The sequence below is a fragment of the Arachis hypogaea genome, chromosome 8 (assembly GCF_003086295.3).
Source record: "Arachis hypogaea cultivar Tifrunner chromosome 8, arahy.Tifrunner.gnm2.J5K5, whole genome shotgun sequence".
Taxonomy (NCBI): Eukaryota; Viridiplantae; Streptophyta; class Magnoliopsida; order Fabales; family Fabaceae; genus Arachis; species Arachis hypogaea.
Window position 1 is genome coordinate 10284742 of NC_092043.1, and position 26497 is coordinate 10311238.

Consider the following 26497-nt stretch of genomic DNA (forward strand, 5'->3'; position numbering starts at 1 on the left):
AAGAAGAAAGTGAATTGAAGAAGATGAAACTTAAGTAACTAACCACCGATAGAGTATATATATATATCGAACCCTCATACTTGTATTTTCAAAATTTTAAATTTTTTTATTTTACAATTTTAATTCATCGATTTGAGCTTTTTGATATTTTTTATTTTTTTCTCACAAAACTAACCCATCAATTTGTTTCACATTGAAAATAAAAAAAAATAACCTCACATACAAAAATCGGAAATTCAGATTTGTTCCACGTTGAAAATAAAAAAAATTAACCTCACTAAAATCGGAAATTCAGATTTGTTCTCTGTTGAGTTTGAATTCATTGTGTCATGAGAGGTCGATTTTTTCATCCAGCCAAATCTAAAGTTCCGATATAAAGCATTCATATTAATAAGAAACATACTACAACTTCATAACTTTGCATAACACCAGCTCATATTCCGTTACTAAAAAAAAAAAGTCATAATTCGTCTCCCCAATTTTTTTTTTTTTTTTTTGCAAATTTCATAATTAAAAAGAATTGAATACATCTATCTTAAAAAGAAAAATGAAAAACCAACGCGCTCCCCTCGCTTTACTATTTTCTAAAATATAAAATATATAAGAATGATTAATGTTTTTAAAATTCATTAAAAATATTTATTTTTTATTAGCTTTTAAAGAATTGTTTTTTTTAAATTATCTAAGATAGAACTTTTCACAGTGATACGTGGTCTTAAACTTATAAATACATTTGAAAAGGATACAAAAATAGAAAAACTGAGGTTGGGAGACAAATATTAAAAAGTAGAGATTAAATTAAATCTTTATATTATATTTGGTTTAAAATATACTAGACTGAATTATGTCTTAGTATTATATTTAGTTTAAAATAAATATGAAAATTGATAGGTAAATTTAAAATTGAGGAAACTAATCGAAAAGGCCTCTTGCTGTCTCGACTTTTGTCATCTTCTTTATTGGTTAAATTTTTGTCAGATTTTCTGACTTGTCTTAATTCCTCAATTTCTATTTGGCCTTTAACTTTCTCTCGAAACTCGGCCAAAGTTTTTGATTTGGCAACTGTGATCGTTTCTTGGAATTTTTTAGGACGTAGTCTGCTTTTTATGGCATGTAGATATACCTCGGGGTGGAGGTCTGGAATAGTCATCGCAAGTTTGGTGAAGCGAGTAATATAGTCTTTTAGACTTTCATGCTGCCCTTACTTAATGGTGTTCAAATAGTCGAAATCGTCGAGATAGATTGAAGACGCAGCGAACTGATCTTCGAATTGCTTGGCGAGCTCCTGAAAGTGCGAAATGGAATCTGCAGGCAAAGAAGAAAATCAATCAAATGCAGGACCATCTAAAAAGGTAGGGAAACAACGGCATAAAATAGGATCAAAGGCATCGTTAACGATCATCATATATCATAATTTCTTGATGTGTTTTTTCGGATATCCCATGCCACCGTAGGGAGTCAGGGTGAGTGGCAAGGTGAAGTTTTTGGGCAGTCTAAAATTCATAACATTGGCCATAAAGGGGCCTACAACATTGTCCAGCTCGCCCTCGTCATCATTGCGCGGGTTTTCTTCTGGATGGTGGGTTTCAGAAATATGTGTTGGGTCAGAGTTGTCCTTTTCATCCTCTTGTCATTCAGTGTGACCGTTATTATGCTCAATCCGAGCATTGGTTAGCTCGGCTATTTGATTTTTCATTTGCTGATTTTCTTCCGTCATGCGCTGATTGGCCTGTTGCAGCTTGGTCACCATTCAAAAAAGTTCAGAAGGTGAGGGAGGAGGTTGGTTAGCCATGGTCAAGAAAGGAAATTCTGGGCCCAATAGGAAAAAGGATTGTTATCTCGTGGCCCCACGGTGGGCGCCAATTTTTCTTGCCTGGTTCTGCCGATGTATAGCTCGTCCTCCGAAGAATGTTTGTAAGCTCTTTTGTCAAGATGAGGTATACGTTGGAAATGAAAAAAAAGGGGGTAGATACCTACAAAAGGCACTCCGACGCTCAAGTGAGTAAGTGAGTAATAAGTTCTTTCTTCAAAAAGTGTTATATCTCATAAACTTCTTACCATTCCCTTTTATTAAGAGGTGAGGAATGACCGTTGTGATTCCGAGTAATTGTATTTTGATTGGGGAGTAAAACCATACCTGATGTTTGGTGCGGTTTTTAATGGCCAATCTGTAATGTTTGTGGCCGAGTTATAGATTTCATGTCCGAGTTATACCTTTATAACCGATGTATAACGGTCATATCATAGCCCCCAAGCTTAACCTGGTAGTATTTTTTATGAAACAGGTTGAGCTTTTCAGGAATGAGTTATAATTCGATGTTTCGATGATGGTAAGGAGCCCCCAGATCAACATGTTTTATTAAAAAAGGGGTTGTCAATAAATGTGACTGTTTTAATTTTTTCAAAAGAAAATGAAGTGTCTTGTCATTAAAAGCTATTGGTGATTTTCGATGTGGCTTTATTACCGTTGGTTGTTGTTTGTAAACGACGGTTGAGATTTCTTTGGAACTGAAAAGAGAAAGTGGGTTTATTAAATATTTTGGGATCTTATAAGTCTTAATTAAGGCTTTTTGGGTTTTATTGAAAATGTGGATTTGAAGAGCCAAGGATGAGTAAAAGAGGTTAGCTTTCTTTTCATTTGCGTTTAACTTGCTATTTCGCCATCTTTCTTTTTGCTTTGTGTAACAATGGGGGATAAGAAGGGAAATGGTGTTTCCGAAATTGAGGATGATGATTCATATGACTAGGTTAATGAGGATGTTAAGATTCGTGGCTCATTGTTTATTGATAAGGGGAGTGTAGGCGAAATTGATGTGTCTAAGATAGTGAAGGTTGGGTGTCGTGTAGAGTTACTTCCATGCACGAGAGTTGAACGAGTGTTTCATAGAAAAAGAGATTTTGAATATTTTTATATGTATAGGTAGGTAAGAGTTGCGTGTGAAGTTCCCCTTTACAGGCTTCAAGTGTGATGTTTTGAAGTAGCTTAATTGTGCTCCATCTCAACTCCATCTGAATGGATGGGCTTTCCTTAAAAGCTTTAAGATTTTGATAGAATTTTTGGAGATTAACCATCTCTGAAACTGTTTTTCTCTCTTTTTCAAGCTAAGACGGTTTGGAAAAGAGTGTGGGTGAACTTGAACAGTTTTCCTGGGTTTGGGGTTTTTAAGCTCTATAAGTCTTCGTTTAAAGACTTTAAAGAGCTATTTTTGAAAGTGAAAGTTGTTGATGAGGATTTCCTTTTTTATTTGGACGAGCACTTAGGTGAAAAAATTCCTTTGTATTGGTGTTCTCAACCACAACAGTTATTAGATCCATAGTATATTTCTCCTCGGGATGAGTGCATAATAGCATATCTCATTGAATTTATTGACAGAGGGGATCTGATATCTGTTTTTTAGTTGCTTTCCTGGGAAGAAGATAAGGCATCGATGATTAACTATATTGGTGAGAATGTGATTATTTGCTATTTTCGCTTGTAGATTTGGTCTTTTGTTTGATGTTTAGTGATTTTATTTGCAGGTGGTAAGTATCTTGGTGTTTCTGCCTCAAACTTGAGGGCTCAGTTGAAGACGAAGAATTTGGATAAGGAAAGGTCGTCTTTGAATCCAGAAAAGGTTGACGCGAGGGGGGGAGGGTTGATCGACCATCTGCGTGAAGAAAAACTACTCTGGTTAACCTCGATGATGAGGTTATTAAGAAGGACGAGGGAATTCCTTTGGAGGAACTCTGGGCTTTTGTTATGAATCAGGATAAACTACATGGATTCGCCGAGGACGACAATGGTTCTTCTGTTTGGGATAAAAAATTCCCTTTCATGGTGGTAGCTAATGAAGTTCTGCAGTCTCCCTTTGACTGAGCTCTTGTTGAGGAGGTCGGGGATGTTGCTGTCGACCAGTATTTGTAGGTATAGAGGATTTATTTTGTTGTTTTGTTTTTGAAGAACTGATCAGTTTTTTGATATAAAGCTTTGTTTGTAGGTTCTGGGTTTGCGGTTGGCTAGTATTGGACGTATCCGAGAAGTTCAACATAAGAAGCTTTTGGACAAGAGTGGAGAATTGTTCGGTTTGAAGGAGTAGCTTGACTTGAAAGAGATAGTGATAGAGGATTTGAGGAAGAAATTGGCCACTAAAGAGGAGGATCTGAAGTCGAAGAAGAGCGGACATAATAAAGACGTAGAGACACAAAGGAAGAAGGACGAGGTCGCCAGTTGATGGTTGGAGTTTGTTGTTGCTTAACTTCATCTTCTGAAATGTAGAATAAAACAGGACATCGACACTGCTTCTGGGGTCTAGTAGCACCTTCCGAACTATTAGATCTCCCATTTGAAGGGAGATAACAACTGGGTCATCTAAATTAAGCTCGGTTGAGTTAAAATCGGATGGTTGGAAAATCATTTCTGGTAAGTTCGGTACTGCTTGATGATCACTGGGTGTGCTTTCCACTGCGAGCATGGCTCCGTATGCGAGCAGAGCTTGTTTGTCCACCTACTGCAAAGCCTCCGGAGATGCAGTTGATCACTCCGCACGGTTGATTAGGCTGAGCTGTATGAGCTTTGTCTTTGTCCCGAGAAGATTGACCTACAGAAGATAAGTCAAAGTTATGGGTGTTTCGCTTCTGAATGTAGCCTACGATGTATTTATCCAAATATCACTGCCGAGCTAAGCATTCGAGCAAATCTTTGGCTATGACACACTTGTCAGATGTATGTCCGTGCTTCTGGTGGAAAGTACAGTACTTGGTTTTGTCAACTTTTTTTGTATCTTGGTAGATTCCGGCCTTCCGAGGAGGTTTAATTAATTTTGATTTCAATATTTCCTTGATGATGTCCTCCCGTTTAGTGTTGAACTGTGTATATGAATCATACTGCGGCACTAATCGAGAAGGCCTCTTGCTGTCTTGACCTTTGTCATCTTCTATATTGGTTGAATTTCTGTTAGATTTTCTTGTTCGTCTTAATTCCTCAATTTCCATTTGGCCTTTAGCCTTCTCTCGAAACTCGGCCAAGGTTTTTAGTTTGGCAACTGTGATCGTTTCTTGGAATTTTCTGGGACGTAGTTCGCTTTTTATGGCATGTAGATGTACCTTGGGGTGGAGGTCTAGAATAATCATTGCAACTTTGGTGAAGTGAGTAATATAGTCTTTCAAACTTTCATGTTGTCCTTGCTTAATGGTGTTCAAATAGTTGGAATCGTGGAGATAGATTGAATACGTAGTGAACTAATCTTTGAATTGCTTGGCAAGCTCCTGAAAGTGCGAAATGGAATCTGCATGCAAAGAAGAAAACCAATTAAGTGCAGGACCATCTAGAAAGGTAGGGAAACAACGGCATAAAATAGGATCAGAGGCACCGTTAACAATCATCATAGATCGAAATTTCTTGATGTGATTTTTTGGATCTCTCATACCATCATAGGGAGTCAGGGTGAGTGGCAAGGTGAAGTTTTTTGGGCAGTTTGAAATTCATAACATTGGCCGTAAAGGGGCCTAAAGCATTGTCTAGCTCGTCCTCGTCATCATTGTGCCATAAAAAGTCCTCATCCTACATGCGTTGGGTCAGAGTTGTCCTCTTTATCCTCTTGTCATTCAGTGTGACCGTCATTATGCTCAATCTGAGCATTGGTTAGCTCGGTAATTTAGTTTGCCATTCGCTGATTTTCTTCCGTCATGCGCCGATTGGCCTGTTGCAGCTCGATCACCATTCGAAGAAGTTCAGAGGGTGAGGGAGGAGATTGGTCAGCTATGGTCAAAAAAGGGAATTATGGGGCCAATAAAAAAAAGGTTGTTATCTCGTGGCCCCACGGTGGGCGCCAATTGTTCTTGCCTAGTTCTGTCGATGTATAGCTCGTCCTCCGATGAACGTTTCTAAGCTCTTTTGTCAAGATGAGGTATACGTTGGAAATAACAAAAACAAGGGGGTGGGTACCTGTAAAAGGCACTCTGACGCTCAAGTGAGTAATAAGTTCTTTCTTCAAAAAATGTTATATCTCATAAACTTCTTACCATTCCCTTTTATTAAGAGGTGAGGAATGACTGTTGTGATTCCAAGTAATCGTATTTTGATTAGGAAGTAAAACCATACATGACGTTTTGGTGCGGTTTTTAATGGCCGATCTGTAATGTTTGTGGCCGAGTTATAGCTCTGTAACTGATGTATAATTGTCATATCAGTAAACAAGGGTTTATTTATATATATTGCAAACATCAATTATAATTTGTCACATACATAAATTATTGTAGCCTTTCTATTGCCAATAGGTATAATATTTTAATTATCACGGACACTTCGCTGAGTTGCCATATTTGTGTGTCGAACATATTTCAAACATGACACTCGTTCGACACGCGTGTCTATTGTGTCCAACCATGTCTTAACAAAAATTAAAAAATTTCTCCAACATGCTTAGACATATCTAAATACCAGCACATATTAGTGTGTCCAGTTTTATTCTTAACATGTATTTTTGAAATAAATTTGGAAATAGTATATGTTATTATTTATTAAAACAAAAAATATTTTAAATACTTTATGTAATTGAAATAAGACATTAAAAGTAATTAAAAAATTAATTTATGTTTTAATATCAATAAAATAAATATCATACGATTTATAAAAAAAACATTATATTTGATATATATACGTATGTCTTGTGTCTTATAAATTTTAAAAATCATGTGTCAGTGTATTCCGTGTCGTGTCATGTCTCGTGTCCATATCAATATCCCATAACACATGGTTTATACAATTTTAGTATTTACCTTCCTATCAAGTCAAATTATGTAAAAATTCAACCCTTGGTGACATCAATCCTTTCCATATAGCTTTAATGAAGCAGTAACTAGTTATGTCTTCGGGAAGAGTTTCTTCCTACAATACCTATACAAACGAATTAGTAGAGTACACGTCTTTCTTTTATCAAATTTTCATGCAACTTGATCCATTCTGTTATTAATTTGACTTGTTGTAAAATCCTATGAAGTTGGTTAACTAGTTCCAACTCCTATGAAAATAGTTCTCACTTTTATTAAAAATTTCACATTCACTATAATTCATCCCAAAATAATTCATTCATAACTAGTAAAAAATTTCTTAATTTGACTTCATTTATATAACTTCTTTATATTTTTATTTTTTATCTCACTCTCTTATCATCACTTAACTTATCAGATTATATCCATAACTATTAGGATGTAACATATCATAAGTTAAGTCTCAAAGTAGTATCTGAAATTACACTCGATACTTAAAGTAGTCCCTAAAGTTAATAATTACCCATTTTTTTCCTTGAAGTTGCATTCCAGGACTCCACATTCCGTCCATTTGGCGCTATCGAAAAGCTGATTTGGACTCCTCTGTGACACGCTGGACATGTAACGACTAACTGATGTGGATTAGTAAATTTTTTTGGTGCAATTTAGTCCTTAAATTAAAATTAAAAATCCTAATCCCCAAATTTTAAAATCACTCTCTGCACTACCCCTCTCTTCTCTCCTCTTCTCTTTTCTTTACTAGGAGGTTGTTCAATAAGGTTCCGAACGAGGTGAAAAATGCGTGACATGGATTGTGATGGTTGATGTGTATGCTAGGAATGGGGATATGGAAGCTGACAGGAAGATCTTTGAACATATGCCAATAAAAAACTGTTTTGTGTGGTCATCTATGATTTGTGGTTATTCCAAGAAGGGCAGTGTTGAGGAGGCTAGGGTGATTTTCGAGTGCATTCCAGAATGCAAGGTGGAGATTTGGAATTTAATGACTGCTGGGCATGTCCAGAATGGATTTGGTGAAAAAGCGCTGCATCGTTTTGAGAAAATGAAAGGTGAAGAATTTTGACAGATTGGAGGAATAAAAAATAAAACCTGATTCAAATAAGGTTTGATCGTATCTTACTAACGAAGTTCATATTTTTGGTAGAGGGTTAGAACTTTATCACAGCCTATGAATGTAACTGAGTAATTTGAATTGATGGAGTTTAGCCCATGGTTGGTAATAAAATATTTTTACATTGTGATCAATTGAGACATAAGTTTTTTTCACAACACACTTATAATAAAATCAAATCATGTGCAGCATTCAACAAGTCTAACAAGTAACTTCTTCATTGTTGTTTGTTCAGGGGCTTGGTTGGTTACAGAAGTGTGTTCAATAATGGCATTTGTGGAACCAGATTCATGCATTGAGTTTTTCTTTGTAAGCATTCTCCATATGTTTGATGATCTTGCTAACTCTTTTATACTTTTTTTTTTGTTTTTGAGAATTTCTATGCTTATCATGCAGCCTAGTTTAGTATCTGGCTTATTTATGTTTGTATCATTGTTATGTTGCAGCATATGAAAACTTTTAAGAACCTCTTGGCAATGTTAGAAAAGGAGTATTGGTAAGTTTGTCTACTGCTGTCCTACTTCTACATTTCATAAGGGTAGTATGACCCCAATTTTTAACATTGCATTTATCATATATCTTTTGCTTTTTGTATAGGTCTCAATGGATTTTGGTACAATCACAGCTCATGTATTAATGAGCTTAGAAGCACATGGGACTCTTTTTGTAACTCTTGGAATGGAGGTTAGAAGAGAAGAGAAGAGAAGAGAGAAGGTACTGCAAATAGTGACTTTTGAATTTGGGGATTAGGGTTTTTAATTTTGATATAGGGACCAAATTGTACCAAAAAAGTTTACTAATCCACATCAGCTAGCCATTATGTGTCTAGCGTGTCATAGAGGAGTCCAAATCAGCTTTCCGGTGGCACCAGATGGATGGAATGTGCCTGAAAGACGACTCTGGGTCATAGAGTGCAATTTTAGGGACAAAAATGGGTAATTATTAACTTTAGGGACTACTTTGAGCCTCAAATATAACTTTAGGGACTACTTTGAGACTTAACTCAATATATTATATATTAATGAGACATTTTATAATTTGGTTTTGAGGCCTGCTATACATACAAGCCTTTTTGACTTACAAGCTATACAAGTTGCTCCAAGTCCAAGAAAAAAACACGCGGTCCTTCAACAACACGTTCACTCTTCATCTTCTTCCTCAATCAAAACGCAAACCATCAAGAAAAAAACACGCGCTCCTTCCGCAACACGTTCACTCTTCCTCTTCTTCCTCAATCAAAACACAAACCATCAAGATTCAAGGGACATTCAAAACAAACTACTACGATTCTGTAGAAACGTTCCAACTCCTCGCAAAGAGTAGAAGAAATCAAGAAGAAAAGATACAAATCTCCATAAAAAATCACAAGAAAAAGGAAGAAACATTATTATTCAAGGTACTGTTTTACTGTTCTTCTAGGTTTTTTTTCTAGATTGTCTCTGTCATGTGCCTCATCCTTAACTAACAAAATATTAAAAGATTTCAAGAAGAAATATATTGTCTCCCCCTGTTTTGGGTGTATTTCTTAAATTCTTTGGGTGTATTTCTGTAATCTTTTCTGTAACCGTTTGGGTGTATTTCTGTAACCGTTTGGTGTATTTCTGTAATCATTTGGGTGTATTTATGTAATCATTTAGGTGTATTTCTGAAGTTCCATTATCTTCAAAATAATTTCAAAGCTTGATTTCAGAAACCATGAAAATCGAAAAAAATGAAGCAAAGAGAGAACGCATGAAAGAGATCCAACAAATTTGGCAAGAAACTCGAAAAAAGAAATGAAATCTTTTGAAAAATAGAAGTTATATATTTGTGCGTTAATTGATTTGAATTGATTTAAAATTCTGTTAAAAAGGCACGTAACAAACAGCGCATTTAATGGGTGGGTTTTGTTCAGACTTGTAAAACTTGTAAATGCAAAACACTTGTATATAGAGATTAATCCTTTGGTTTTTATATATACTATTGCATTAAAGACTTAGCATAATAATATATTTGGAATGTCATTAATGTTAATTAATTTTTACTTGTAACCACTAATTTATTTTTTCTATATTGTTTCACTACATCTACATAATATTGTAGAGGTTGGAGTAATCTAAATTTTAATTATTATTAATTTTAAGTATTATTAATTTTAATTAATTTTGTTGTAATCACTAATTTATTGTCTCACTTACATAATATTTGTTTCGTATTTTTCAAAGTGGAATAATAATTTATTCTGATTTTTTAACATAAATGTTTTCAAATTTTATCATAAATGGATTTAAAAAATATCAAATACTTAAATTAATTTATTCAATTGACAAATTTACTTATAACATCCATAAGTTCATACGCATAACATCCATAATTTCATATTAATTTTTCAAATTTTATCATAATTGGATTTAAAAAATATCAAATATTTAAATTAATTTATTCAATTGACAAATTTACTTATAACATCCATAAGTTCATACACATAATATCCATAATTTCATATTAATAACATCCATAATTTCATACATATGATGTCTATAATTAATAAATTTTTGTAATTAATATTACCAAATTTCAGACTATGTATCTTATTGTATCTTTTAAATTATTATTTCATATGTGCACTAATAGATCATAATTTTAATTATTTTAATATTTTTATTTAATATTTATATGTATACTTATTTATTGATTTTAATATAATGAGTTAATAATTACTTTTAAAAATTTATTTCTTAATTTTTGTTTATATTTCAATTATTATTTTCTAATAGTCTATATGTAAAATATAAGTTGTATAGTAGAAATTGTTAAAATTTTCTAATTTAACATCCATAATAATTTTATATGTATAATATCTATAATTTTAAACACATAATATCTATAATTAATGAATTGGTGTTAATTTATTATTTATTATTTTATTTTGTAGGTTAAAAACTAATAATTTTGGATGTTTTTAATAAATAGACACCAATTAAATATAAGATATTTTTATTTTTTATAAAATGTGTTGAGGTGATTTGAGTTTTTTTTTTAGGATTAAAAATATCAAAATTTAAAATTTTTATTTGAAAAATTTATAGAATTATGAATGTAATAATAATGAAATTTTGAGATTTAATTTTATTATTTTTTAGAATTGACTTTTAGTGTAATTAAACGAGAAAAGATAGTTATAAAAAGTAATTAATTGTGTCAATTAAATTCGGAGAGTGATTCACATTCTCTTATAGGTGTAAATATTATTGATCATGTATTTTTATTTATTGTCTATAATATTTTAGTTATTTAGCATTACTCTTATTAAAATTAAAAAGTCTAATATAATCTCATTCATTAATTAATATTTAAATTTAATTTTTACATTTATGTTTATTATAATATTTTTAAATTTTAAAAATTATTTTATCAAATATATTTATTATTATTTGTGCTTATTAAAATCATTTTAATTTATTTATAAAACATAAATGTTATAACTTTTAAAAAATTCTTTTTTAAAAATTAATTTTTATAAATTATTTTTAAAAAGTAAAAATTTTACCAAACGAAGTTTAAGCGGTAGTAAAACTTTTTTCATTGTTGCTTGGTATGAGATAAGTAATAGGAACTATTATGTTTTCTTCAGCACATATATTGTGCTTCAAATAGTGCTACAAGTAAGACCATGCTTCATGTATCGTAAATTGCTATTCTTGAATTCTGATATTCCCTCATGACTACTTACTAATTGTATTATTTTAGTCATTATCAAGTACTAAATACATTTTAATCTTATGTGTAAAACCTTAGCTTTTTTTTATAGCTCTCATTTATGCTAAACTATTTAAGAATTTCAAGTGTTTCAGCTTGCAAGAGAATGGTTGCATTTTCACATAATCAAATTTGTGGGATAAATATCTAAATTTGGGCCACGCAAATATATATATATATATATATCCGTATTTGCACTCTCCCTGAAGTAGGACATCCTATGATATCTGCTGTTTCCTATATAATAACTATGATTAAAGGAAGACCATTCCTCTTTTTCTCATGCTGTGTGATGTTTCACTTATATATAACTGTGTCTAGAGTAATTTCCAGTGGGTTCCCAGTTTCTTCTTCAAATAGAACTAGTAGATTCCCAGTAGATTTTAGGAGGGATCGTGGTATATGATACCTGATGAAAAAAGTTAGTAAACACAAGCTTAACATCCAATAAATGGGCTAATTATGTTATATAATTTTACAAATACCTTTATAAATAGTGGATCAAGCTCCTTAAAATGAGAAAGGCTTGCTTTAGTAAAGTTTTAAAAATACAAAATTTTTATTTTATATTTGTCAAAAGTACTATATGCTTGTGAATAGTTTTAAAAGATAGGAGAAGCACATAAAGTAAAACTTTTTAAAGATAACTTATACTTATTAAAATTAAAAACTCTAATATAATTTTATTCATTAATTAATATTTAAATTTAATTCATACATTACTGTTTATTATAGTATTTTTTAATTTTAAAAGTTATTTTACCAAACACACTTGTATTTATTAAAAAATTATCTTCAATTTAACTTATCAAACATAGATGATACAACTTTTAAAAAGTTATCTTTTAAAAGCTAGTTTTTATAAATTATTATTGAAAAATAAAAACAGAGAAAATACTCAATTTGGTCCCTAAAGTTACACTCGCGTTTTAATTTAGTCCTTGAAGTTTTAATTGTCTTAATTTAGTTCCTAAAGTTTTCAATTGACTCTGTGACGGAAACCACCACAGGAACTAATGTGATTAAAATTTGAAAAATTTAGAGACTAAATTGAGATTCGAATGTAACGTTAAGGACCAAACGGAGTATTTTTTCATAAAAACTTTACCAAATCAACATGAAGTAAGCGGCTAATCCCCTTAAATTAAAATAATGGAGTTCACACATGATAAAAATTACAAATTCAAAAATGATTAACTTATTACTCTATCACTTTACAATTTTTCTGGCTGTAGAAGATCTTTCTCCATAAATAGTATTGTAAAACCCAAATTTCAAAGCAATGAGGAAAGCGGAAAGTTAAATACTAGACAGTAGACAGAGGGCACTTCTTATAGAAAAATCTACATGTTTGATGAATTGAGATGGTGTCATCTTCAGTGCTTTGAATAATAAGACAATTATGTTCTATTGTAATCCCTCCTTTTATATATATGCATTTATGTCACAAGTAATATTGGAATATAGGAACATGAGGAGGGAAAAATAAAGAAGTGTGGCATAGGAGTTACCATGTTTGTGAAGGATCCCCGTTTTCTGTGTGAAAAGATAACCAATATCGACCAATACCTTGGCCATTAACCCAAGCTAATCCCTTTCCCATAGAACCAAGGTTAAGCACTACAGGATCTTTGCCTGCTGGTGCATCAAATGTAGTCTGCACCAGGGAAAAAATAAAATTAGTTATGTTATGTTATGCTATGTGCACTCATTTTACATTAGACAATGTGCAAACTCATTCATCATCTACTGTTAGATCGGTTACGGTAGATGATAAATGAGTCCGTACTATGTCTGATGTAAAGTAAGTGGAATATTTATAGCTTAATGCCGAGCAGTTATGCTCTTTGGAAGTTGAGTAAAAATTTAGCGAACCCTTTAGTTTAAAAAATTTAATGAAATCTGATGCATATCAAGCCACGTATGTCACGGCTAAACATTAGGAAACAAATTCTTTTCAGTTTTAGTTGATTAGGTGTATCCCGATTTATTAGGTGTAAATATCTTGCATTACCACAATTAGGAAATCAGGTAGCTAATTGTTAGGTACAGTACTGTATATATACTTGATATGCTATTCAATAAAACACAACACAATTTGGCATGGTATCAGAGCAAGGTTGGCTCTGATAATCATCACACAAAAGAGATCTCCGCCGCTGAAATGGCTGGAGTAGGTATGACTCCTCCAAAAGGAGAGAATTCAAAGAAAGACGAAGATGGATCCAACAAAGGACCATCGCCTTATGATCTGAGTGCTAGCGACAATCCTGGAAACGTAATCACACAAGTGCAATTACGAGGAGAGAACTACGAAGAATGGGCTCGAGCTGTGAAGGTGTCGCTGCGTGCTAGGAGAAAGTGGGGGTTTCTAGATGGAACTCACAAGAAGCCACAAGAAGGGGCATCTGAAATGGAGGATTGGTGGACGGTTCAATCCATGCTTGTCTCATGGGTGATGAATACGATTGAACCACGGCTGCGCTCCACCATCTCATACGCTGAAGATGCAAAGGATCTATGGGAAGAAATCAAGGAGCGATTTTCCATCGTGAATGGTCCTAGAATTCAACAATTGAAAGCTGAACTTGCCGAGTGCAAACAACAAGGACTGGCTATGGTGGAATACTATGGAAAACTGAAGACCCTTTGGGATGAGTTGGCAAACCATGAACCAGTGCTTAGATGCTCTTGCGGAGGCTGCAAGTGTGACATTGGGTCACGTTTAGATAAGAGAAGGGAAGAAGAAAAGGTGCATCAGTTTCTAATGGGGTTAGAAGACGTAAGCTATGGCACAGTGCGATCCAATATTCTCGCAACGGATCCTCTACCTTCTCTCAACAGAGTGTATGCAACTTTGGTACAGGAAGAGAGAATGAAGACGATCAGCAGAACCAAAGAAGACAAAGGAAGCTTAATGGGCTTGGCAGTACACACTGGGTACAAGCACAAAAGCCGAAATGAAATAAAGCCACTCGTATGTTCCCACTGCGGAAGAACAGGACACGAGATCAAGGGGTGCTTTCAGCTGATTGGGTATCCGGAATGGTGGGGAGATCGATCTCGAGACGAAAAGGGAAGCAACACCAAAACCTCGCATAAGCAGGGAGGACGCTTGCGAGGGGGGGCTGTCATACGTGCCAACACAGCACAAGCCACAGCAGCAAAATCAAGTGACCATGAAGAAGAAATAGGAGGAAGCGCAGTGACTGGACTTAGCCAAAAACAATGGCAGATGCTGTTAGAGATGCTAAATGGCAACAACGGAAGTAGAACTGAAAGCATGACTGGTAAGGAAAGATATGTTGTGTGGATTATAGATAGTGGAGCCTCTAACCATATGACAGGGAATTCAAGAGATCTAAGGGGCCTAGAGCGTATTGAAGGATGCACGGTGGGGCTACCAAACGGAGAAGAAGTTCTTGCAAATACAAAGGGAACGGTGACTCTTGATGGAGGGCTTACATTGACCAATGTTTTATATGTGCCAAAACTAAGATGCAATTTGATTTCAGTATCACAATTAACAAAGGATGCAAATTATACTGTACTATTCACTCATGAGCTTTGTGCTATGCAGGACCTCATTTCGAGGATGCTGATTGGAGCGGGTGAACAAAGAGATGGGCTCTACATGTACCGTGGTGTTCGAAAATTCACAGCATGTCAAACCCAAGAGAAGAGTAGTATTGATCTTTGGCACAAACGAATGGGACATCCTTCCTATAAAGTGGTACAAATGTTGCCGAATTTGAATGGTGGTTGTAAATTTGAAGAGAAGAATAAATTATGTGAAGTTTGTGAAAAATCTAAACAAACACGAAATAAATTTCCATCAAGTGATTTTCATGCAACACATCCTTTTGATTTAATACATTGTGATTTATGGGGACCCTATCGTACCCCCTCTTCTTGCGGAGCATCTTATTTTTTAACAATTGTTGATGATTATTCAAGAGCAGTTTGGATCTATTTGTTGTGTGAAAAGCGGGAGGTGTCAAGTGTGATGATTAATTTCTTTGCTCTCATTGAAAGGCAGTTTAATAAACAAGTCAAAGAAGTACGCAGTGATAATGGGACCGAGTTCATCTGTATGCATCCATATTTTTTGCAGCATGGAATTGTTCATCAAACATCTTGCACTGGGACACCCCAACAAAATGGAAGGGTAGAGAGAAAACATAGACATATTCTTAATGTAGCTCGTGCACTGAGATTTCAAGGATCTTTACCCATTCGATTCTGGGGAGAATGTGTTTTAACTGCAGGACACTTGATCAACCTAACACCATCATCTGTTCTTAACGGAAAAACTCCTTTTGAAATGATACATGGAAAACCATCTGACTATAATCATCTTAGAGTTTTTGGCTCATTGTGTTATGCGCACAATCAACAAACCAAGGGTGATAAATTTGCCAGCCGAACGCGTACATGCACATTTGTGGGATACCCATTTGGAAAGAAAGGATGGAAACTTTATGATATGGAAAGAAATATTTTCTTTATATCTCGTGATGTCAAATTTGTCGAAACCGAGTTCCCGTTTGCGTGTTTGGCCCAGGAAAATTTGGTTTCCACTTCTTTAGTGCATGAGGAGAATTTTTTGGAACCGATTAATAATAAGCCCATACTTGATGTTCACGAGGAGGTTCTTCCTCAGACTAATTCCAATGACGAGCCCGTTGTTGCTGTTGGGGGGGGGTGGTGAATCTCCACATACAGACCCAACAAGCACAGCTTCACCCCTCATCGAAACCAACAACCCCTCACCAACTATCTCAGATAATGTGCCTCTTTCTACCGACGCCACCACGCCCTCTGAACTTCCTCTGGGTCGTGGACACCGCGTAAAGCACCCTTCGATCAAGCTGCGTGATTTTGTCACCAACACCATCATCGTCAACCCGTCCATCTCTTCACCCTCTCCATCACATTCCTCAGGTCCACTCTATCCCTTGTCTCAATATATGTCATGCGATAAATTTTCTGTGCAACATCGTACTTTCCTTGCAGCAATAGGGGAAGAACGTGAACCCACAAATTTTCATGAGGCAATACGTGATGCTCGATGGAGAGAAGCCATGAGCGTTGAAATTAAAGCTCTTCAGGACAATGGTACTTGGCACCTTACACATCTACCACCGCAGAAGAAGGCTCTGGGGTGCAAATGGATTTATCGCATCAAATATCGTTCGGACGGGCAAGTTGAAAGGTTTAAGGCACGCCTCGTCATCCTTGGTAATCATCAAATTGAAGGGCTGGATTATAATGAAACCTTCGCCCCGGTCGCAAAAATGGTAACTATTCGCACTATTTTAGCTGTGGCCGCTGCTAAGGATTGGGAACTCCATCAAATGGATGTTCACAATGCCTTCCTCCATGGGGATCTTGAGGAGGATGTTTATATGAAATTGCCACCAGGGTTTCACGTCCCTACTCCTGGCATGGTGTGCAAACTTCAAAAATCCCTTTATGGACTCCGCCAAGCTCCGCGCTGCTGGTTTTCTAAACTTTCTGTTGCCCTCCTTCAGTACGGGTTTCAGCAGTGTGCCTCCGATCACTCACTGTTTGTCTCTCGTCATCACAATATTCAGCTTGTGGTGCTCGTTTATGTTGATGACCTTATCGTGGCTGGTAATAATTCTCTTGCTATTTGCCAGTTCAAGGACTACTTAAATCAATCCTTCCACATGAAAGACTTGGGGAAACTAAAATACTTTCTAGGGGTGGAAGTGGCTCGCTCTCCCACTGGCATTTTTCTTAACCAACGAAAATACGCGTTAGATATTATCATGGAGACTGGCATGCTTGGCTCTCGGCCTGTGTCTACACCTATTGAAGAAAATCATCGTCTTGCATTGGCTGAAGGACCTTTGCTCTCTGATGCAGCCCAGTATCGTCGTTTGGTTGGTCGTCTCATTTATTTGTGCTTTACTCGCCCAGAACTCTCATACAGTGTTCACATTCTTTCTCAGTTCATGCACCAGCCTCGTGAAGAACACTGGCAGGCCGCCTTACGAGTTGTTCGCTATCTAAAAGGCCGGCCTGGGCAAGGTCTTTTATTGCGCCGGGAAAACGATTTTACCTTGCATGCTTGGTGTGATTCTGATTGGGCGGGTTGCCCTCTTACTCGTCGGTCTCTCACTGGCTGGGTTATTCTCCTTGGCAACTCACCAATTTCATGGAAAACAAAGAAACAACATACAGTGTCACGGTCCTCTGCAGAAGCCGAGTATCGCTCCATGGCTAATACCACTTGTGAACTCAAATGGTTAAAGGAACTGCTCTCCAGTCTCGGGATCTCCCACACGCAACCCATACCTCTCTCATGTGATAGCCAGGCAGCACTTCATATTGCTAAGAATCCTGTTTTTCATGAGCGTACTAAGCATATTGAGGTTGATTGTCATCTTGTTCGTGATGCTATTATCCAGGGCCTCATCCTTCCCTCCTATGTCCCAACAAAATCTCAAGTCGCAGATATCTTGACTAAAGCTCTGAGCTCCCATTCGTTCGAATTAATGTTGGACAAGTTGGGCATTAGTAACTTACATGCCCCAACTTGAGGGGGGGTAATGAAATCTGATGCATATCAAGCCACGTATGTCACGGCTAAACATTAGGAAACAAATTCTTTTCAGTTTTAGTTGATTAGGTGTATCCCGATTTATTAGGTGTAAATATCTTGCATTACCACAATTAGGAAATCAGGTAGCTAATTGTTAGGTACAGTACTGTATATATACTTGATATGCTATTCAATAAAACACAACACAATTTGGCAAAATTATTAAACTATACCTGGTACCATGTCAGTGGTTTCACAGAACTTTGAAAATTTCCCCACTGAACTTTACTTGATCCAATATCTGTATAGATTTGCAGTTTCTCTCCTTGCAGGCCAACCTTCATTGAAAATAATTAACATTAGCATGCACCATGTGGAGAAATTTAACTCAACATCTTTATAGTAGCATATGGATAATCACCTGATATCCCCATGCTTGATTAGTGAAATCTCTGCCTTGAACTTTTACTGAACGCAAACCAGCAACTTTGCTCTCTAGATATGCTCCTGAAGCCTTCATGCAGAAATGAATGCACATTTTCATGTCAATCAAACATCTGATGATGATGAATGTATAGAAAAGAAGTATGAAAAAGTTAAGACAGTTACAGGCATTCCAACAGTTGCACTTAGTAAGGAGACGTTCATCCCATTTGTCAGATTTACTTTGCATTCTGTGACGAAAGATCTACTGTCAAGTGTCCCATGTCCAGAGCCTAGAGATGATTACATAGAGTACAAAAGGTTAGTCTCAAAATCGCTTGTACTAGAAGCTGACAATGACAATTGATGACGATAGGGGCATTTTAGTCTTTGTATTTAGGTCTAGTGGTTAGTTCACTAGTTTGGTTAGGCAAGTCTTGGGGATTCGAATCTCGCCTTGTACATGCATCAACCCATTGGCCAGTGACAAACTCTTAAATAGAGTTCCGATCCATGACGAATTAGTCATTGCTCTGCCGGGTTGAAAAATACAGTGGGAAATCAAATAAAAGAAACAATAACATTCACTGTTTAGAGCTTACCTACTAAAACTCCATTGATGAATGCATGCAAAACATGCCCTTGACTTAATACTCTAAGCAAGGATTGAACAATAGGAGCTTTGTCATTAAACCTACACAAGCAAGGAGTGAACAAACATCTTAGTAGAGAACATTGTAGACATGTTTAATTGCAAGCATTTATCACTAACTATTGTGTTGCTATTTACCTAAAAGTGTACCACAAGTAATCAGATGTATCTTTTACTGTGCTGATTTGGTCTAATAGTTTATTTGCTCTTAATTTTGTATCATCAAAGTTAGGGATGGCTTCTGTATATACTTTCCATCTTTCAGCTGTATTGAACTTTAACTGTGGTATCATTGCTCTCACTCTGGCATTGTTTTGTGTGCTTACCTTCAAAAGCAACATAGAAAGCATGAGAAATTTCTCTCACTTCATTGAATTAATGCAAAGAACAATGGTCAAAGGAAAGATGGCAATGAACTTGTAGAAGCACTTTCTTAAAATCACTGGAATTGATACTTCTTTTGTTCTCTTTCATCAGTCACTTTTATTTGTCAAGTATGGTAAGGATGAATCAAAAAGTGAGTGACAAACATGGATTAGTTCATTGATGAGCACTATTTTCTTTACCTTGCCTGAATTGAAGGTTACTTTCTTGCAATCTGGTAGAATGCTGATTGATCTTGGGGGCAATACATATGGAATGTTCTGAAATTTGACTGTGGATTCCTTTCCACCACTATTTTCCAGGAAGGCAGCACATTCCTTTGAGCTCCTTCTGAAAACATAAGCCTGAAAAGGAAGGGTATAATAAATGATTTTGTTTGAAAGATTCAAGCTTTCAAAGGTATGTCATGCATTCTTTTTGTTCCATGTTATTTATATTCAAAGATATTTGATTCAATGATGTAGCAAAATGTGACAGTGATGGATAAAAAATAACCAAGAGAGTAAAAGTCTAAAATATACACAGGAATTGTAGTATTAAATTCCCTACTTGTTGCTGGGAACCCAAAGTGATTATGCTTTGAGTTCCATTTAGTAAAGTGTCTGAACATGACTTGATTGCAGCATGTAGCTCCTTTAGATGACCCCATTTTGGTTGCCTAACCAATCCTGCATAACATAGTAGGCGTGAAAGTTAACCGTTGTCATAAAATCACTCATTTTAAAAGCCTAACACCCCCCTCAAATAAAAGTTATCTCCTAGGTTGGTTTGATTTTTGCATAAGTCTTATTTTCTTTTTTGGATTCAGTAAGGATCGAACTCTAGATTTTTCGGACATAGAGCTCTGATACTATGTCATGAAATCACTCATTTTAAAAGCTTAAGTTGATAGAAGAAGACAACATTAATAGTTATATCTCTAACAACCGCTATCGTCAACATGACAAAGCTTAACTTGCCATCGGTGTAAAAGAGTTTTGCACTTACCATATTCATCCAATGGAGCTTCATCATAATAAGCCGTTATTATATAAGCAGATGCCGTTCTGTCAAAATTGGTTCCTCCATGGTACTGCATGAAATTCATACATGTTGCTTGAGTAAACAAAAAATTGCAGCAAAGGTATTAGTGGTAACAAGTGGGATACCATGTAGTAATTGACATAGCTTCCTTTCTTAGCAATGAACAGAGCAACATTATATGCAATGTCTTCTGCTGATCTTAGATATGGCTTTTCTCCAAAGGCTTGATAACTTCAAATTTCGATATGAAATTAATAGCATTAATCTAGTTAGAGACTTGGATAGTATCAAATTTACTTCCATTAAAAAAATAAAAACAAAAATGATATGTGAATTACAATGAAGAATTCAGCAAGAGAAACATACAAACTAGTCCAATTCTCTGTCCATATAGAAGGCTTGTTAGGAGAGTTTGGACCCTTAAATGTTGTCCCACACTTCATGCCATTGCAAGCATTTATCTGCGGATAAATGTACTTAATTAATAAATGTTTATATAATAATCCCAAAAAAAGGAAATTCTCTTGTGCCTATAGCATGTGTCGAATTTGCTTAAAAAAATTAACTGATTTTTATGTGAAGTTTATAGTTAAAAACCGTTAGACGATAATTTAATCAAATTTATTAAATTATCTAATAATTTTTAAATATTAACTTTACATAAAAACAACTACATACGAATTTTTATCAAATTAGATAGTTCTTTAAAGAGAGTACTAACCATTGGATCAGGGGCATCATCTTGCTTGCACATAACCCAAGGCACCCCAGTATTGAGTCCAACGGCCATTTGAGCAGCCCAACGAATATAGGAGGTTCCTTGCTCATGATAAGCCTTTTCAACATTTCCATATTCATTTTCAATCTACAATTATATCAACAATTTGGATTAACGATAGTATAATACTACTAAAGTATGTGTTTATAATTAGCAAGAAGTTGTTGTAGTTGACTTAGAATGATTTGAACCTGAGAAAGTATTATAGGCCCTCCTTGAGAAGCATAAAGATTGGCTGATTTCATCAGGTTGACTATTTTGGCAGCGAACCTTTGCATGTGAAACTGCCATTAATCATTCCCAAATTAATTAAATACTTATTATAAATGTCAGAGTAGTGCTTCTATTACTAAGCTATAACAAAAATGTTCTATGCATTAAGTCAACACCAATATAAAGTTTAAATAAAAAAGTTACTATCAGTTAAATATTAAAGATATGAACCACCAATATTATTTGGTAAAAACTCAACTGCAGTTAATTTTATATGAAATTGATAACTGAAGATCGTTAAATAATTTAATAGGTTTAACTAAATTATTATCTAACAAATCTTAATTATTAACTTCACATAAAGTTAATTAATTACACTTAAGTTTTCACCAATATTATTCATAAAAATTAAAGAACTATATATAATACCTTATATTGATTGTTATCAGTTCTAAAAGTAATACCCGGAATGTCATGTAACCACAATGGTAGACCCCTGCAGCCACAAAATCAGAAGTAATTAAGCAATTTCTTTAATATGCTTAACTATTACAAGTACTTATTATTATGATTATTATTTTGCTAAGAGTTCATTAGATCCAGTTAATATATATTTTAAAAAAATATAATTTGTTGGTAAGTAATATTAGCTTGAAAAGGGATCTAACCCATAAGTCCATTCACTCTCAATGTAGGGTCCAATTCGAAGGGTTACATATAAGCCTTGTGCTTGAATTTCCTTAATGAATCTCACTAAATCACGTCTTCCACTAAAGTTGTACTGCAAATTCAAGTGCCATAACAAAGTCATAAAATAAAATAAATAATTAATGGTTTAATTACTATGTCTGTTCTTATAATTTTATCAAATTTTTAATTAAGTTTTTATATCATATTAGATTTTGTAACAAAGTTCTTACCATAACAAAAACATTAAAATTAATGGAATATTCTGTTAAATTATATAAAATATTCAGTCAAGTGTTAGGCATATTTGTTTTGCTTAACGGAATATTCTATTAGTTTCAATGTTTTTATCACAGTAGAGACTTAATTACAAAATCTAATATAGTATGGAGAATCAATCAAAAAAAATATATAAGAACTTAATTGAAAATTCAGTAAAACTATAAGGACCGATAGGGTAATTAAACCATAATTAATTCTATATGTGAATATAATGAACACTAGTTAGTTATTAGTTTTAGGTTACCTGTCCTTGTTGAGGCTCATGAAGGTTCCAAAAGACGTAAGTTTGTATGACATCTAACCCTCCTTCTTTAGCTTTTGTGATTAAATCAGGCCACATCTATTAAAATTGACAACAAATTAACATTTTTTGTATGCTCTTGCACAACATCAACAAACAATTTTTTTTCTAAAAAAAAAATAAAGAACTATCTTTTAGTTAGTTAAATTAGACAATTTTATTGTAAAATTATTTTTTTAACTTTTATTTTTAGAGAATTTTAATATTTAAAATTTAGATTTTAAAATTTAAGAGTTTAGAATTTAAAATTAAAAAAATTGATTGCTATTGTCAAAAAAATCTGAACATAATCAAAATTGGTACAAAGTATGAAAGACATTTGTCTGAATTGTCTCCTTTTTAGTTGTAATGATTAAAACATGATTAGTGATATGAGCTGTATTGATACATGTATTTTATCGCAAAACACATGGATTTCATTGGACGTTTCTAGTTAAAAAATTAATTAATATCAATAATAATTTGAATAACTAAACACATTTAAAGATATCCATATTCAGTTTAAGTTCTTCTATTTATTTTAAAATATTATCACTTTGATTAACTTGATTTATTTTTAAAAAATAAATCATTGTATATAAGAGTACGATTGATATTTAAAGACATTAATTAGTTTTTTTTTTTTACCAAATTAGTCGATAATTATTTTGAAATAAATAGAGTAAAAAAGAATGAAAATTAATTAAATATATTTTAATTAAAATATTTTTCAGGAAATCAAATGCTTCAAGAATATATAAAGGAAAAGTATAGGTAAATAATGAAAATATTAAACAATGTAAACAATAGATATATCGGATATTCATTTTACTAGTGTACAGATGATTATTTTAATATTAAAATTTAGAGGATTAATTTGAAAGTGTATTGTGTTTTTATTTGATTGGTGATTGTTCATATTGTTCAACAAAATTATTGTTCCCCTAGCATTCCTCATATATAAATAATATCTTTATTTTATTATTATATTGGAACAATGTTATCAATAAGTTATTTAAAAGCTAGGTTCTCACCCAATAGGGGCGGAGCTACATAGATAAAAAGGGGCATAATTTTAATTTTTTACATGTAAATTATATATAAATTTTAATTTAGTCTCCTTAAAATTTTATTTTAGTCTTATTTTATTTTGTAAATATTTTTGGCCTCTTTCTAATATTTCATCTAGCTCGGCCCTTGTCACCCAACCAAAAATAAGTAAATATAAATATAAATAAAAAAGAGGAACATGATATCAAGCTCTTGTCTAATATGTCATTTTTATTTGAACGAGCAATTGTTAACAATATAAGCTTGACTCAAACATTAAAATGGGTGGAGATATAAATGTAAACATGTAGAGCTTATATATATATACATATGCGCTCACAATTAATAACTCACACATCATAGTGGTCAACTAAATTAAAAATGATAATTAATGATAAGGAGTAGAAAATATCAAATTATTTTATATAACATAATAATTATAATTTTATAGACATAATAATATTTGTAATTATATATTAATTATATTTAAAATTATGTAATTATTTTAGCGATAACTAATAAATATTAAATAAAATAATTTTAGACTATTTAAATTATTTTTTTATTGTCTTTTAAATATTATTGAATTAAAAAAATAAAGCTTAATAGCGTGGATCAAAGATCAAAGTTCAGAATAATTTTATGGAGATCAACCTCTTTCTCATGGGCCACCAACCCCATGTGAAAACTATGCACATAATATACAGCAGATGCCACTATACATATTATTGTAGTTAAGAAATTAAGTATTTACATACATAAATGTCTTATACTAGCAGATATATTAAACATAATAAATGATATAATGTTCTATTACAATCTCAAATAGCCTAAAGATAAATGTATAATCTTAGTTTATTTGATGTATCATACTAGTTGAAAATATATGATCAATAATAATACTCTATATAAGTATTTTAATTCGCAACTCAATTTTTCTTTCTTAGAGTAAAATCAAATCTATTAAATTAAATTTTAATAATACGATGATAACATAGAAGAATAATAATTATTAATGTATTAGAATCTCACATTATTTAGACAAGATCGAACATATTAATAAGGCTTGCAAGAACTAAATGTAAATCAATGCTTTCTTTGAAAATTTTCTTGCCTAATAACAGAGACAATCAATTAACATTGTTCTAAAAAAAAAAAAACTCTTATTTAAACGTATAAATATCATTTGCCTACGTATATAAACATAATGTAAATACGTATTCAAAAGAATTGAGTCTACATTATTGCTAATGAAAAATGATCTAAATAACAAAAAGAATGAAGGTATGTGTAGGTACCTCAGGAGTGCTGCGAGGATAGTGAATAGAACCGGAGAATAAGATTCTATGTTGGCCATCAATGATTAAGGATCTGCCGTCATAGGTGACGGTGGCGAGGACGGTGACAAACGCTGCCGCCGTTAGAAGGAGGAGAAGAGAGGAGTAGAAGAAGCACGACGATAGGTTCAACATCATGCTGAGTGTTATGTATTGTATGAGAGTCAAAGAGTATACAAAATATTCGGAGAGAGACTCTCTATATATCACTCTTATATTATCAACACTTGTTCTATGTTACTTGTTCTTCATCCATGCCTAGATTTACGTATCCATTTCTTTATTATTTCTTTCTGTATTTCATTTTCTTAATTAAATAGAGTTCAGATTCGCGACAGATCTATCGAATTGGAGGATACTGTGAGGTGTGAACAATAAAAAAAATATTTTACTACTATATATATACATAGATAATAAGGTTACGTTACTATGTTATTATATATAGATCTTAATGAGAAAGATTCATGAATTTAATTGCTGCTTAGTGGACATTTAATTTTTGGATCCAAATTTTAATCCTTTTGTTTTGAAAGTGAACCTTTTTTCTCCTTTTAAAAAGAAAACCTCAATAATCACGCGATTAACATTCAAAATTGAAATTAATGCTGATCAATCATTTATTCAATATTCAACTATAAATGCATTATTCCTTTTGAAACTTGAATGATTTCGAAAATCAGATATCTATCTCATGTGTATATGAAAATAATGAGTAATCAAAATTGTAAAATATATATTAAAAAAATTAAATTATACATGTATAAAACATATATTAAAAAATTGATATATTTATTGGTTTGATTTTTTTTATAAAGTGATACTAAACATTTAAGTTTTTTTATGAACTAAATAAGATTTAAAATGATGCTAATCATAACTAATTTTTATTATATTAAATTAATTTAGTTAGACTTAATTAATAAAAAAACTTAGTCGCGTAGTATTATTCTTTTTTATATCTCTTATTTAGCTTTTTCATTGAAATATCAATATTTTGAAAATTATTTATCAAATTATCACTCTTTCGAGAATGGAGACATTATCCGATTGTCCTTTTGTTTTTTGGGTTAAGGTGATAACTGATTTTTTTTTTTTAAATTGGGAACAACTTGACTACTATTAGGCGAAATTATTTTTTATTATATACTAGTATATACACCTATGTGATGTATAAAAAATATCTATTCAATTTATATTTTT

General features: G+C 33.2%; 1 protein-coding gene across 1 annotated transcript; it reads right to left on the bottom strand.

Moving 5' to 3' along the window:
* Positions 1–11764: 11764 nt before the first annotated feature.
* On the bottom strand, positions 11765–25435 carry LOC112706039 (beta-galactosidase 16). Its single transcript, XM_025757123.3, has 18 exons — positions 25259–25435; positions 22875–22970; positions 22330–22442; positions 22091–22157; positions 21640–21732; positions 21392–21535; positions 21037–21131; positions 20796–20901; positions 20635–20719; positions 20197–20315; positions 19830–19991; positions 19402–19589; positions 19214–19305; positions 18798–18904; positions 18610–18702; positions 18422–18526; positions 13129–13274; positions 11765–12026 (listed from the first exon to the last, which is right to left on the bottom strand). The coding sequence occupies exons 1-18, from the start codon at positions 25433–25435 to the stop codon at positions 11915–11917; spliced, it is 2100 nt and encodes a 699-aa protein (XP_025612908.1). The 3' UTR covers positions 11765–11914.
* Positions 25436–26497: the final 1062 nt, after the last annotated feature.